Source organism: Perna viridis, chromosome 3, assembly GCF_037379345.1.
Source record: "Perna viridis isolate PV_CMFRI_1.1 ecotype Kerala chromosome 3, ASM3737934v1, whole genome shotgun sequence".
NCBI lineage: Eukaryota > Metazoa > Mollusca > Bivalvia > Mytilida > Mytilidae > Perna > Perna viridis.
This window is the reverse complement of record NC_142447.1, coordinates 21,733,799-21,750,713: the sequence shown is the minus strand read 5'-3', so window position 1 is coordinate 21,750,713 and position 16,915 is coordinate 21,733,799. Positions and strand designations below refer to the sequence as shown.

The 16,915-nt window shown below is 31.4% G+C and overlaps 1 protein-coding gene across 19 annotated transcripts in view; it reads right to left on the bottom strand.

Annotated features, from left to right (window-relative positions):
* Positions 1 to 3,885: 3,885 nt before the first annotated feature.
* Positions 3,886 to 16,915, bottom strand: part of LOC148621432 (uncharacterized) — a 53,896-nt gene continuing 40,866 nt past the window's right edge. For 13 of the 19 annotated variants that reach the window (XM_088575795.1, XM_088575797.1, XM_088575792.1 and 10 more), the window contains 2 exons: positions 12,399 to 12,434; positions 3,886 to 5,699 (listed from right to left, as the gene is read on the bottom strand). In XM_088575795.1, the coding sequence (XP_088431921.1) occupies positions 5,591 to 5,699; positions 12,399 to 12,434 (145 nt within the window). In that variant the 3' untranslated portion in view covers positions 3,886 to 5,590. The remainder of the gene's footprint in view (positions 5,700 to 12,398; positions 12,435 to 16,915) is intronic. The other 6 variants (XM_088575801.1, XM_088575802.1, XM_088575808.1 and 3 more) reach the window with 1 other exon arrangement.

The following is a 16,915-nucleotide window of genomic DNA, read 5'->3' as shown; positions in this document are numbered from 1 at the left end:
AAAACAAAACAAAACAAAGCGAAACAAAATAAAACAGACAAAATTGACCGGGGCAAACCAGATGCACCGGTGAGGTTTACAAGAGGTCGTTTACTTACTTTTTACATGTAACTGTATAATATAACTCAGAAGAAGCAAACTTAAGATGCCCTCATGATAGGGTAGACACTCCAAATCAATTGACAAGATTATGATGGTATATGTATTTTGGACTGACGACATTCATCTAGACACAGGAAAAATTCCACATGCGTCCCAAAAGCATAGAAAATGGACAGTGAAAAGCCTGAGGTTATCATGTGTTACTAGTACTTGCGAAAATTGACCTGATCGGTTTCTATCAAAAAGGTACAGCGAACCTTAGAAGACGAGCATAACCCCTGAAAATAAAACCTTAAAATCGAAAAAAAAAAATTAATAATAAAATAAATAAAATGGAAGATAACTGATTAAAATTGATCCTAACGACATTTCTGTAGTTGAAACTTGAGTTATTTACAGACCATGCTTGTGTACGACATTAAAGTTCAAGGCATTTTGTGGGTGGCAATTTGTAATTGCTTGTTGAAAAACTGAGCTATTATCACCCAGCATATACCAAACATATTAATTCTAGAAACAAAGCTTGACTTATACCTCAAGCAAATGGGCACTACTTTCGGACTTAAATGTGGGAGGAAAATAATAGTCTGCGGGGGAGCACTCATTGACACCTTGTGTGAGAAACAGTAATAAATATCTATATCATATCCATGTGAACTGAAACATGTGTACCACAGAACTGAGGAGATATGTTACATGAATAGGTCTGGAGATTATCGTTTCATAGAGTTAATTTTCCAACACGCATTTGCCAAAATTGAAGAAGCAGAGGAGTGTTTAGATACGATAACGTATACCCTCCATACACTGCGGAGCGTAGTGTAGGGAGGGTCACGTTATCGTATCTAAGAAGTGTGTAGTAAATGTACAATATTACATTTCAAGAAAGGCAAATCGAAAATACCGAAGTATCACCTGCAAATAAAATGAGCGATATCAAACAGGGTAAACACGATCGAGAACATATACAAACACAACAAGGAAAACAAAAAATATACACGAACGGGCAGTAGAAACCTGACAAAAAACAAAACTAACAAAAACGAAACAAAAAAATCAACCGGGGTTGAACTTGGTTGCTGAAGATGGGTAACCAGTTCCTGCCTTTTACAAGAGTAATCAAGGGAACCAAGGTTATAGCGGTAATCAAAAGAATGAAATCCAGAGACAAAGACCAGATATTGAAAACAGATATGCACAACAAAAGACATATAGAGTAACTCAAATCGTACATAACAAAGTAACAAAAGCAAATGAACAACTCGGACTCCACTAATAACGGAGCACGGACCAGGTGCACCTGTAGGGTAAGTGTCCTCTGCTTTTCTAGAAACACCCGCCGAGTTGCTCATAAAAAAGTCAAATCCGGGGCAGACAAACGAGGAAGACACCTGCCGTGCTGACCGATGAAGTTCACGTTCAACATTCGGTCCTTATTAATTCCTTATCCCTACGATATTTCAAAATTATTTGACGAATTACGATTCTTAAAAAGCAGCACCAAACGTTGATATTTAAACATCACAGTGCTCTTTTCTGAAAGGATAGATAATAACCATTCATTGCCTGCGTAACTAATGATTAAAAGCAAACGTTGATATTTAGGGTTAGGGTTAGGGTTAGGGTTAGGGTCCTTATTAATTCCTTATCCCTACGATATTTCAAAATTATTTGACGAATTACGATTCTTAAAAAGCAGCACCAAACGTTGATATTTAAACATCACAGTGCTCTTTTCTGAAAGGATAGATAATAACCATTCATTGCCTGCGTAACTAATGATTAAAAGCATTTCTAGTTGCCGCTCGATTCCGTCCGTCAGACCCAATGCTAGAAAGAGTGCCTACTATCTGTAATCAAACACTATCTGATCCAATAGTGTTCAAATTTTGCACAGTGTTTATATATAATATATATTGAAGAATGCATTTCTTATCATGGAGAAATTCTACAAAAGTTTTTTTTTCTAATTTTTTGGCATGTTGACCTTTTTCCTTTTTAATGTGCTGACAAATATAGGCAATGTCTCCAGTCAAGATATTTATAATGCCCTGACATGTTATCCTTTATGTTTTTAGTAAGTCCTTATCATTGTTATAACTGGAGTGAGTCTGATTATCTTTATTACAGACTGCTAGCTAGCAGGAATATGTAGAATCAACCAATTGACAAGTAGCTTTATAACTTTGTTTATAAACTGAATTATCAAAAACTTAATCAAAATAATTTGTGATGAGTCATCATTTCAATGATCATGGACAAAATACTTGTATAACCTGACTATACCCTAAGAATTTACAAAAAAAAGCCAAAAACGAAAACAAATTTTAAAACAGAACAAAAACATCACCCCTTTTTCTTTATCTATCTTTGTCAATGGAATCTGCTGCGGTAATTCAAATGATGATGATTTCTAAATATATTTAGTCTGACACCTTTAATATCAAGTAAATTGTATTTTTACTGTCCTACAGTAAACTGTCTCATTACAATATGGACTATACAGGTTTCATTGTCATATCTAAGATATGTTGGATGTGACAGTTTTAGCAGTATAATAATTATGTGTATGCTTTGTTTGAAATTCCTTTTTTTGTGTTTAGTAAAGGCATTTTGTCTCAAAGGTAAATATATCACCTGTTTTAGGAAGCCTGTATAACAGAGATACTGGGGAAATCCCATTATGAACTCTGCCAATATTTTACAAGACGGCACATCAAGCCTTTGATTTCTTTCCATCTATCATTGTTTTCAAGATATTGACTGAAAACTGTAAAAAAGAACCTCTTTTTTTCACCTTTCAAGGCCAATTATTCTAACAAGGAGTTGAGTCGTCCAACAACGTCGATTCAATGCAATCCTTTGTAGGCCTTATAATAAGGATCCTTTCAGCAATTGAAAGAATCTGGCTTAAAACCTAAAGGTTTAGGATATATTTGAGAAACATTTCTTTCTGACTGACCCTTTCGTACTATTTTTAGTAACAGCAGCTATGTTTTTCCAGCAGATAAAAAATCCCCACATCAGATCTATGCAGAATACCCTAAGGAACATTCATACCAAGTTTAGTTTTAATTGGTCTAGTAGTTTCAGAGGAGAAGATTTGTGAAAGAAATAAAATTCAAAATAGGAAAAAAAAAAACAACAAAAAGGGCAATAACTCCAACATGGCTAACAAATTAAAAAAAATAAATAAAAAAATCCAGGGATAGATCTCATCATGCTTGGAGACATATGAGAAAAACTGTCTGACCCCTATGTTCTATTTTTAGTAACAGTGGCTATGTTTTTTTTTGATAGATCAACAATCCCTACACCTGTTTTATGCAGTCTTATACCCTAAAGAACATTCATACTAAGATTGGTTCTGATTGGTTTTGTAGTTTCAGAGGAGAAGTTTTGAAAAATTATTAACGACAACGACTGTTGACAGTGACGACGACAGACACCAAGTGATGAAAATGAGGCTTTCGTCATATTTGCTCCAATTCATATATCTGGTTCTATCCAAAAAAAAATTGTAACTATCGAAATTACAATATGCTTTACATATACATGTACGCAACCAAAAATTAACATTTTTTCCCAGGAATCTCTATTATGAGGAAGTTGTATATGCCTGTTTACCATTACCTTATGTAGAAACTCCAAAATTTCTACCTCTAGTTCATGTGTTATGGAACACAAATCTGGGGTTCAACTTGAACTGACTGCATACTGTGATCCACCCCTAGTATACGGTACATATATAGTTACTATAGCAACTAAGGTATAACAAATACGTAGTAATGGGTGTTCTTTATTGTTAACAAAGAAAACAATAAGAAACAAATAAGTTTTGGATAGGACGGAAACAAAGATTAGAAAAAAAAACGTTCATATAACTTCATAATATATTTGAGATAGCCTAGATAAAATGACAAAAGAACTTCAGTACAAGTAAGAGTCATGTAAAAACAAATTTTGACATTGTTTACAGAACAAAATAAGCAGAAATTTGCCACTGATTAGTAGTCCACAAAATGAGTTTCTAGTGTTTGTGCACTAATCCCAATTTCACCAGCTCAAAATTTAGTATTACATGTATCTGTGAAATGATAAGTTGGACCATCACTGTTTTGAAATTTTAATAGCACTGCACTTCCTTTTGAAGGATTATTTCAAAGAATAGAAGTACTGTAGACCTTACTAGTTCATTTTTTTTGGTGATTGTAGGGATCCAATAAAAAAAAAGCTGATATATACCATGGCATTTCAATATGAAAAGTGTCACTAAAATGTTAACTTCTGGGTAATGTATTGAAGCAATGAAATATTTTATTACATAGATAGCAGCCATGAAACAATTATTCCGTGTAAAAACAAATCTGATGATTTATGCTGTGAAATAAATTCAGTACTTTCACTCTTGGACTTTCTTCAACCAAATTGTCACAGCACAAATATCAATCCACCAATCAAAAATTAAAAATTTATGTTGAAAATAGCTATAAATCGTGGCAAACAATGATATAATAAATATGATATTCTATTGGTCATTGTAAATATTCAAAATAAAATAACTTGTGCAAGACCACTTGAAAGTTCCGCACATTTGTTTATATGTACACTTTGGTACTGGTGAAATTTTTTTGTCATTTACTCTTTCAAATTAATTATCTTCTTAATCTCCTGCTATAAAGTGTTGCAATGCAAATCAACTTTGAAGAGTTAGTTGTAGGGGCCTTACAAATACATTTTAGGTTAAAACTTTTAAATAAAAATCACCCAGACTGATTTTAATCTAAGAACATAACTAATACATCTATTACATCTCATTAGTACAGTGCACCCATAGGGACATACAAAGAAAAAAAAAATATTGTGTTTAAAATTGTATAAGTATATGACTTAGTCATAACTAATCAACATGTATCACAAAGTAATCTGGTATACAGCACTGATATAACATAAAACAATGTAGAGATACTAAACACTACCATAATATCAAATTATAAAATTTATCAAATGATAAACTAAAAACTTAACATAACAACCAATTAATAGGATATGAAAAAAAACCATAAACTGTGGTAGATCCAGAAAAGGGGTTGTATCCCCTTTTGTTTGATTTAAAAAAAAAGATAAAATTTTGGATTGGAACCTCCCATTTTTTAATCCAACCCTGATCATATAAATATAAAATTTCACAAGCCTTACTAAGCTATTTCTGAAAATTGTTATTTTATCTGTGTATAAGTAATTAAATACACATGTATTACATAAAAGTAAATAGTGCCTGAGCAAAGCTTGGTGGCACATAGTAGAAAAATAGTTTATGCTTATACTGAAAAAAAAAATGTACTACAAAACAAATATTTAAATGAGTTGACACCTTTTTCAGTCATAATGGAAAATGTTCAGTTAACTCTTTCCAACTCTGAGTTAAACCATAGATTTTACTCTATAGGTACATTTAGTGAATAGATTCACAGTTGAGTTGAGATCACTACATGATGGAGCAGGTTTTGGAATCCTTTTCCCCTCGACTCGGGAGTGGTGGAGCTGAATGCTTCCCTAACTGGTCCTGTTGATGCTTACTATACATGATTCTCTCCCTAAAAACATTAGAAAAACTTACTTAAAATCTTAAAAATTATTTTTATATTTATTTTTTTTTTAAGTTTTAGAGATACTTATATCAGCTCACAAGATAATCTTGTCCCAGAAATCTGACAACAGCTTATTTTTTGTACTAAAATAAATTCTCATACATTTTTTTTTTGTGTTGATCCAATATTTCAATCAGTGGAAATGAATAACAGGGTGTTTAACTCTTTATGGTGTAAGGGTTGGACATTGTCGTCTAGATAATACCACAGGCATTTATTCAATGGGATCTCATGGGTATTTGTCTCAAATCATATTTTCCTACTAAGCTAAATTGCTGTTCACATATTAGAATCAGGCAGTGAAGGTACAAAAGTCAGTTCACCAAGTTATTGTTATTTCATCAACAGAAGTCATGGATACTCTATTACTTACACATCATCATTGCATTCAGGGGAAACAACTCTGTAAATGATTACTTTTTCTATCATTCAAGTCCCAGAAGATTAATAAACATCAAATGATGGTCATTTCATATATCATATAAGTCATATGACTTTCAGGGAAACATTTTGCAAGATTGATAGAATATATGATTTTTAAAATTTTGCCTGATTCTCATAAATGCTAGTACATAATTCCTAATACAGCAAACATAAGATAAGTGTTCTCTATATTATTTCAATGAATACATAGGGTTCATATTTTTAAAAAGTGATGGAAATTTACCAATAAACATATTCTTTAACTATAAAGATCAGACAATGGTTCCTGGGGGATTTAGTAACAGACGGATCTATTGTTTTAGAAAATCTATCATGGCAGGGATGCTTAATTTGATAAAAATTATTTTTGTTAAACTTCCCATGGATTTTATCAATAATAGCTCACGTTAAGACATGTACATTTAGGAGAAAAAGGTTAAAATATGGGGGGGGGGGGATTATCAGCATATCAAGGATTTTTTGTAAGCAATGCCAAGCAATGCATGGTGCTGAATTATATAGCATGAGATCTGATATATTCTTATCACAATGAGAAAAGTAACATAAGGGATCTAGAAAGTGCAAGCTTTGTAATAATTAAACAGATAAGACAAAACCTTGCCTTGAAAAAGGACAGAAATAAATATAAAGCATCCAATACAATTAATTAAATACTCATGGTTGTAAACAGAGAAATTTTTACACTCTACATTTTCACTGTTTTCCAACTGACTCCTTATGTAGAGTTTTAAATTTGCATCATATTATTGTCTTCTATGATAAATATGTTTTACAAGACTTGTCATGAAAAAACTGCCAAAATATTTTGCAAATATAAAAAAAATCAATTAAAGTGGTTTAGCATTATCTCACAACAAGTGGATGCACAGATGGACAGACAGACGGAGATGCACACCAAAACACCTCTAATAGAAATGACAGACATACAAAAAGCAGTAATTTCAGATAAGTTGTTGTTTAATTTCTTTATAAGTAAAACTGAAACATTCTTACAAAAAAGAAAAGGAATCTTGTGTGACTTAAAGCATTCATTAAACACTAGAGCACTTTAAGTTAAAATAGACATTTAATTACAATGGATAAAAAATAATCAATAATAAAATGGCTGATCGCTTGTGCTTTTGAAGGAATAGTTGAATCTTAATGAGTTTTTACATGAAAAGTATACATACTCAATTGTCTGGCTAGATGACTGCATTGTTTAAAGAAGATAAGCATTTGAAAAAAAAATTAAAGTAAAATGGGGGCTTGCAGGTTGCAAAAATTTTGGTCTATGTGACCTTGAACTTTAACCTAGAATCAAGATTAATTCCATAGCATTAATGCCCCAACAAAATTCTTTTAGAACATAATGAAAATTTGACTCAGATCTTAATCTAAACTCTTTTTAAAATAAAATTTGGGTTCAACTTAATTAGGAAGAGGAATCTTCGGATAATCAAACAAACTGCAAAATATTGTATAAAAGAATATACTGGTTTTTTGTTTTTTGTTTTGTTTTTGTGTTTTGCATCAGTGAGAAATTTGAATAATTTGACATTCAGTAAACCTAATTAAGTTTCTCCATAAGAAAATAATGCAGTTTTAACTGAAATATTGAAGTCTAGAACTTGAATAGATGTTTTACTGAAAAGTAATTTTTTGTAGACAAGTGACCAAGAAAAAACAGTTGTGATTATGCACATATTAATCCCACCTTTTTAAAATATCAATTACTCTGAAGTGAAAAAAAAACAATTTCTTTAATGAAGACCATAATGACAAAAATATCAAAAAAAAAATATTCATCTCAATACTTTTTGTTTATTATACCATATAAGAACAGACAGACAGACAGACACAAGGAGATAGCAGTAAACCATAATACATCTTAAAAAGGACAATCATATAAAAAAATTCTTCAGAAAAATTTCAAGAAATAAAAATGTTTTACATGGACTATTTACATGTAGAATAAGTTCTCATTTTTCATATCTAAAGTGGTGAAATTTCTATAAAATGAACTAAGTCTAATTATGTTATGAAATATCTCTAGAATTGAGGTTAATTACGTTAAAGTTCTCCAAGAAGAAAAAGAGACTACCCTCTTTGTTGTTGCTCATAGCAGTAAATGCTTTGTGCAAAGTTACATAATATTTAATTGTATTCTGGGGCTCTGAAATGATATACATAATATCCTAATATAATCAAAAGGCAGCACCTTAAACTATTGAAACTTTGTCTGAATGAATTATATTGTAAATTTTGAAAATGATTTGGAAATAATTGCTAAAATAAACATGAAGCTGCATACATTGTCATGCTAAATATACTCCCACTCATATAGGGAGTTGATATCAGACAACACCCAAAACTGCTTTCAATGTATGCACCATCTACATAACACCACCTACCAAATTTGAAATCAATCCATCCATTTGGTGGCAAAATTCCAACTGATAGAATGAAGTTGAGTGGGGGTATAATATTTACTGTAGCCACTTATTGATTAGAGCTGTGGTTTGGATATGAGCAAAGACTGTCCAGTTAAGGGATGACAGAGAAAACTTTGCCTTAATGTGAAAATAATGAAACTCTGGCTGGATGATAGATGACAGACAAAGTTAAATACAAAAAGAGAAACAAAACAAAACAAACGTTAAGTAGTAGAAAATAAACATAAAAAAACAATTAATGAGTAAGTTCCCACAACAAATGGAAATATGAAACATGTGCACTGACAGGGTAAACATCATCAGCTATTCAGCTGCCTACCCGTATATACTTCATTTAACTAGGACTGTCAAATAAATCACCCAATGACACCAGTTGCCCTTCATATAACCCTGAAATATTAGACCAAGATTGAATCTCAACATAGTTTTCATGACATAAACTCAATCTTTTGACAGATACAATAGAGTTAGAGTAACTAATCACTACCTTTTGAAAACTTGAAAATAGATATCTGTTTTAAAGTATTAAAATTTAAAACAAAAAAAACTGTAAACATAGCTCACTAAGGGATACCTCAGCACCCTACCCCAGTAACAATAGGGTTAAAATACATGTATAAATTCTTCAAACAGGAAATTGATGTTTCTTCAATGTAAAATGAATCTCACAATATGGCATACCCATATAAAGATTCTGTCAAAATATCAAGTGGTTGTGACTACCAGTTGTAGAGAATGCTACAATTAAAAAGTTGTGGAGGAAAGAACAGATACCATGATTACTATACACCTCCTACTAATCAGGGGACATAATAACAGTACTCACATAAAAAAAAAACACAAAACACAAAACACACACAAAAAAAAACAAAAAACAAAAAAAAACCCACACAGAACCTATAAAAAATGAGCTGCTTTAAAGAGCTGAACAAAAATCTTGTGGTTTATGAAATACGTCTCAAAGTTCTATACAGTGTTAAAACTGAAAATGTTAAAAAATGTCATAGGATGATGCAAAGAGGCTACCATGAACCTTACTGAAATAAAGGACAATCTTCCACCTAATGACACCAATAGACAAGAGAGACAGCTTCAGGGAGAGAAACTGATATTGACCCCAGTATGTGCTGTCAATTGTACGTTCCCTTCAGTAATAGACATTACATAATGTGCAATAGAATGGTATAAGTCAGTACATCTATTTTGCAAGCTGAGCAAGAATTAGAAAAACTCGTTAATGATAATGATTAGAATTGTGACTTGAGTGCAGAACAGGATGTGCATTTCTATGTGATGATATAGGTTACTCGGTAAACTTTTTTGCAACAGACTGGGTCTATCATGTTTCATATAAAATCTTTCTTTTTCCACAGCTTAAAATATCTTATTTTGTAGATGATATTTGTAAAATATCTACACAATAAGTTTTTGCTTAAGCACTTTAAAGAAAGGTGGAGTTTAAAAAGTAAGATTACTGTTTCAAAAGAATGGTTGAAAAATATATTTAAGTAAAGATGAATAATTGTTTTTTTCTTAATATAAAATCTTGTTCAATCCTAAGTGATCAGGAATATCACATTCTTTAAATAAAATTATTGCAAGGCAGAAATTTTGATAAAATCACTCTCACAATAGATCATTTGTTTAAGAAAATTGGATATAATAACTATCTTTGATTAAATTGATGGTTGAGATCCTTTTAATCAAGTTTTGTAAAGGGAGTTATTTCCCTTATCGGCAAGCAAAACTTATTGGAAAACTCAAAAACCTAAAAAAGTTAATTGTATTAGTACAATCATTATGAGGTCATAAAACATAGTGGCTGGCATTTTGACAGGTAGTTGGAAGGCACAAAACTTCTTCAAAAAAGCACAGTTTTCAAAGAAACATGCCTAATGTTGAAATTATCTACGTTACCATAAGTGAAATGGTTGTATATCAATTGGTCATTGACTTTTACAGGTTAAAAATATGTAACTGTTAAAACAATGGAAAGTTGATAATGATACAAATGGACATGCAGGTCACATATTACAAAATCATACAGAATTTTATCTATAGGATTCTGTTATTCTTTTGGTATGAAAAAAGTTTTCAGTTATCAACCCCATACCCAAGACCCAAAATCATTTGGACGAACCAAATCTCAAATATCAAACTGCTCCAAAAAAACATATTGCAAGAACATCAACATTGAGATAAAAAAAAAGGAGGTTGCAATGGCTAGGGCATGTTTTTCGTATGGACCAGCAACGGTTACCTAAAGTTGCCCTCAGATGGGCCCCACCTGGAAGGCGGAAGCCTGGTAGGCCAAAAACAACTTGGTGAAGAACAATGGAGGCTGAGCTGAAACAGGGTGGATATACATGGGGAGAATCCCAGAAGATAGCCAAAGACAGGCAGGAAACAATTACAGCCTTATGTCTCACCGGAGACAAAAAGGATTAACTAAGTAAGTAACCCAAGACCCAAGGCAAGATGCAATTCAGATATATAGCTTCCTATTCAAAGAAAGTGGGCATACATTTGTATTACTGAAACTTCCTTCATAAGGGGGATACAAAACTGTCAAATTAATATATATAATTACTTATTTTGCCAATTAAAAAAATCAATGTACTTGAAAAAGTGAGGAAAGATTGGAATCTTGTGCATGTTAAAAATTCTAAAACGACACATATATCACAGTCAGATGACATAAGTATTTGTCACTTACAATTTTTCAATCACTCAATAATTGCTTTACTAACATCTGTATATAAAGATACCTATAAAGTTTCAATAATATCCATCAAACTGCTTAGGAGAAGTTGCACAGGACTGACTTATGCTGTCATTGTTTCAGATTAATTAAAAAAAATGTGAATAGTAATTAATTGAAACATTTTGACCAATCAGACTTTTGTAGATTTCAGTATAAACATCATATTAATTTTTCTGATGTACATTGTTTAAAAAAATACAAGCCAAAAACACCAGAAATATCTTATTTGTTTGCCTTTTGAAGGGCATTTAACTTCTAAGTATTTTGACTCAATAGACCCCATTAAAGAGCTCTACAATCTGAAAAAAGAAAATACTGTGTTGATTTGTAAAAAAAGGTAGAATATAATTTACTCTTATAATCTTAAAATTGCATAGTTAAGACAATTATCAAAGTCTACACCTTAAGCAGACAATGATACAAGGACAGATTGCAGGCATTTCCCCTAAAATTTGGGGGTGGGGGATTTTAGCATGAAATCTTGGTTTTTCTCAATATCTACCCCAAAAATTTTTCTTGTCTAGTTTTGCTTGTCATTAATGATTCTATTTACATGCCCCTTACCATAACCCCCCCTCCCCCCCCATTACCTGAAATCATGGACCTGCCTTTGCTAAGGAAGCTAGTTCCAAACAAATTTTGAACCCACTAAGTTATAACTGAGAAGAAACGTCAACCAAGATAAACAACACCAAATGATAATGGACACAAGATGATGGCAATATCTCAAAAGGCCCTTCAGTTACATGGACCTATAAAAAAATAAGCATGTCAAATATTTTAACTTATGAAATGAAAATTTCATTAAATGAATCTTATTAAGAAATGGCCTATTTACTATTTTAATAAAGAATTCACAAAAACAGTTGTTGAATTGTAGGATGTGACAAATACTTAAGTCTCAAGACCGGTGATCCACACTTTCTAGATACTGAGGTAACAAAGGGGAGAGAATTGTGTTTTGAATTATGAGAAGCTGTGAAAAGGTAAACAAATCAGTACCGATCCGACTCATCTGATTCTGATTCCTCCTCAGCACTGGAAAAAAAACATGGTAAGGGCTTAAATAGCAGTCTTTGTAAGAATCATGCAAATTCTGTAAAATGTGATATACCCCCAAAAGTATACACATTCTTATTTTAGTTATTAAGTTGCTTTTTAAGTACCATTCTGTGTAAGAATCAGGCAATGGGTGACACATCATACTTCTCAATTTGGTCTTTTTTGCCACAAACATATTCAGTACATCTAGAAAATAATTGAAAAGCTATTTAAATTTATCCTGAAGCATCTGTGACGTAAATATTTTTTGACTGCTTATATAAGGAAAAGGTGCAGGAAAATTTTTCCGCCATTTTTCCATAATGCATTTCAACTAAATCTGACCAATCAAAATCTTAAAAAGGCAAATTTTACAAGCACTTTATTGATTATTTCTGGAGGTTATCTGGTAGAAATACTTGGTTAATGCAATAAAATCTCTGTGTTTTTTTCCCTACATGTGCTACACCTTATACACATTTTGCCTGATTCTTAGATGGAAAAGTACTTAAGTCTATATGATGAAATGTAAAATTATTCATTCCAATCTGTCTGATACAAAATATCAAAAATAAAAATATGTAGGCTTTCCAACCATGAATCACATTGTGCATGATTCCTAGCTGGAGTGCTACTTAAATCTTTACAAACTAAAAAAACTACAAAAAGAAAACTTCATAGATAATACATCACCTTTGAGCTAAACAGAGTATCTGCTACAGGACTATGTGAAAATACTTGAACTTTTGTCAAATAAGAATTTTCTTAGTGTTCATTCATGAATGATGCCAATTCCCATTCACAAGTAAATGTGACTTCAATTATGTATTTTATTTTGGGTTATACTATGTTCCCATGACTTCCAATACAAATTAAAACGCTCATTATGGAACATAATACCAATCCCAATTAGATATTGCACATTACTTGATTTCAAATCAGTTTGCAATAGAATCGTGTTACCTGTGAACATGTTTAAAGATTTAAATTCACATTTAGTGCACATTATATGAATATTTCAATACAGCATTAGTTTAAGTTATGGACATAAACAAAATGCAGTAGAAAATTCCAATTGATATGAACTGAAATGCATGCCGACCACTTTTTGCATTATGGAATAAATAAGAACATGTAATTATAGGTTATTAACTGTTGTGCTACACAGGCAAATGTTTTTCACGTGAAATTCATGTTAATCGAGCTTCATGTGAAATTTATGTGAAATTCACATGAAATTAAATGATTTTCATGTGAAATTCACTAAACAGGAATTTCATGTGACATTTCGTGTGAATTTCACATGAAGGCTCCATTCACCCGATTTTCACGTTATTTATTTGCACAACTCAGGTGAAAACCATGTAAAATTCTTGTGAAAATCATGTGAAATAACTTTGCCTGTGTATAACACATGATGCACCTGGCCCCACCCAACCCTTTGACTAAAGCTTAAAGGTAGCATTTATCCATTCATTTTAAAAGATAAACATTCTATTTTTCAAGTTTATTTGCAATGTGTGGTTTACAGACAAAAAGAATCTTGTGGCATCTCATAATACATCTATTAAAAGAGGGATAAAATACAAATTTTAATATTGAAATTATCTATATAGGAAACCAATATAATATCTATTGGGGGACCAGAGAGGTAGAAAGAAAATAAGCATTTCAATTAAAAACTAGAAATATTGTGAGCAAAATCCCTTGTGAGGTTAAGGAGGAGTTGCATTTACGAGGTTTTCACATGTATATAAAATATGGTTTAGGAGTAGCTATGCTTACAAGGTTTTCACATAAAATTTTTAATTTTGATTATCTCCACTTGGAGACCTCCAAAAGTATTTATATTCCTTCATGCATATCAACACATGATACTCAAACTTCATATACAATATCATTAAAATCCCTTGAGCAGTTTAGGAGGAGTTACTTTTTCAAGGTTATATCATGTAAACCCTTAATTTGGATTATCTCCCTTTGGAGTTCCTAAATTGTAATTATATTCTTATATTCCTTCAGGCACATCTATATATGATACCTAACCTTCCTGTAAAATTTCATCAAAATCCCTTGAGTGGTTTAGGAGGAGCTGCACTTACAAAAAATGTGAACAGACAGACGGATATACAGACGGACAGAAGGACAGGTGATTCCTGTATACCTCCAAACTTTGATTCCAGGGGATATAATTAAACTTGAAAAAAAAGATTAAAACTGCAGTATAAAAACAATAACAAAAAAATTACTAGAAATAATTATAATATAAAAATATGGCAAATTCTGATAAAACACTTGGCAAAGCCTCACAGTTTAACCCTGAATTTAAGCCTCATCGGTCTATTTATTTTTACTTCAAATCAACATGTTGCCTTTGTCATTAGAAAAGATGGAAGCCACCTTGGCTTCCCAAACAATCACACATTTTGCTCCAAAAAATTTTATAATCTTATTCCACACAACAAGTGCTGTTAATTACACCAAAGGAAGAACGAGGAATTAGATTGAAATGAAAAAAAAATAAGCAACATTAAACCTTGCATGATACATTAAACAATAACTCAAAAGATTTAAACGCAGTTAGTCACTCATTACAAGAATAAAGAGTCACAACTAAGCATGCATGCATGTAAGCACAGAAGTAATTTTATTTCCAGGTATTAAATTTGATATTTTGACAAATCCTTAGTAAATATTTTGTTTTTTTTTCATTGATTTGAATTTATTTTTTCATTTTTTTTCAAACCATAAAATGTTTTGGTGTTGTTAAACACAATTTAAAAAAAAATAAAATCAAGCAGTTTTATTTCCAGGTATTAAATTTGATATTTGAACGAATCCTTGGTAAATATTTTGTCTTTTTTCATTGATTTAAATTTATTTTTCCATTTTTGAAACCATAAAGTGTTTTGGTGCTATTAAATACAATTAAAAAAAATAACCACAATTAAGCATGCATGCATATAGGCCCAGAAGTAATTTTATTTCCTGGTATTAAATTTAATATTTTGACAAAGCCTTGTAAACATATTTGTTTTTCTTTTGATTTGAGGAGTATTTGTTTGTATTTCCACACTTCACTGATTCAAATAATGTTTTCACTTTAAAAATATTTTGATGGAATTCAAACACAGTTTACATGAAGTTCAGGATTGTAGCCTCTATACCATTGATAGAAACCAAATACTATACTTCAATTTACTCGAAAAAAAATTTAAGCAAAGTTATTAAACAGCATGTATACTGAAGCCCCTTTAAAAAGCTGTCTGAATCACTGTACCTGTACCGAGTTGTACACTTCAGCTCTAAAATTATACTTCTAACTAGCTCATAGTTAATGAAATATCATGGAACCAATTGTATTCTAAAGATTTGAAACCCTTTAAGATAAATCAAAATTTCTAGCAAAAAAAAAGATTCATTTTTCACAGGGAAAGTTTAAATATGATTTTAGACTGAATATAAAATTACAGACAGATACAAACCACAAAGTATCAATTAGTTGAAATGATAGAAGTATTACAATGAAAACCTACGTACAAAACTTGAAATGAATCAGCCAAATAAAATATGAGGATAATTACAAAGAATAATTTACAAGGATGAACAAAGCACCAGTTGAAAAAAGGGTGGTGGTAGGGAAAAGTAGATTAAGAACTGCAATATACAGAAATCATAAAAGCAATGAACATAGGGCACCAATGCATCAGAGAACATGTACTGTCATGATAGGTCTTTAATTTATTTATTATCTAGATGTCTGACTATCATTTACATTGCAAGAAATTAAAATTGATATGCAATAAAAAAAAGCAACAAATAACATGCTTTTGACCAAAACTTCAGAATGTAGCAAAAATTAAAATTACATGTTGCTTATCTGCCAATTACTGCCAAACATGGTTTAAACTACTATAAATCATTACGAAAATAAAAAATCAATATTTGGCTACAGCTTCCATTTTTGTTAATTTCTATGACATTTCAATGAAAGCGATGTGACATTGCAGCACTTGCACAAGCACAACATGATGAGCAACACAAGGTTTAACTAGGAGAACACATAACAACACAACAAGAAGCTGTATTAAATATAATCGTAGCTTCTGAGTTTCCTTTCATACATCATCTTACACTGAGAAACTTTAATGAGTTCACAATAACAAGGGAGAGAACATGTGTATTACTTACATACTAATGCACAGGAACAATAATTAAAACAAATTAGTTCAATCCAGTAAACAAAACTGTGTTTAATTACTTTACAAGCTAATCAATGAGTTGTAAATATGTAGAAAACTTCTGATGATTTTTATGCATTGGTTCATAAAAGAATACAATTCTTTAGAAGATTTCTGTGGTCTGGTAAAGTAAACAATGCTGACTCAATACGTTCATTAACCACAGTAAAACCTTGTATTATTGAATATTATGTGAGTAGGGACAGGGTTAGAGGGGGGTGCTGTTTGCCATGCAAA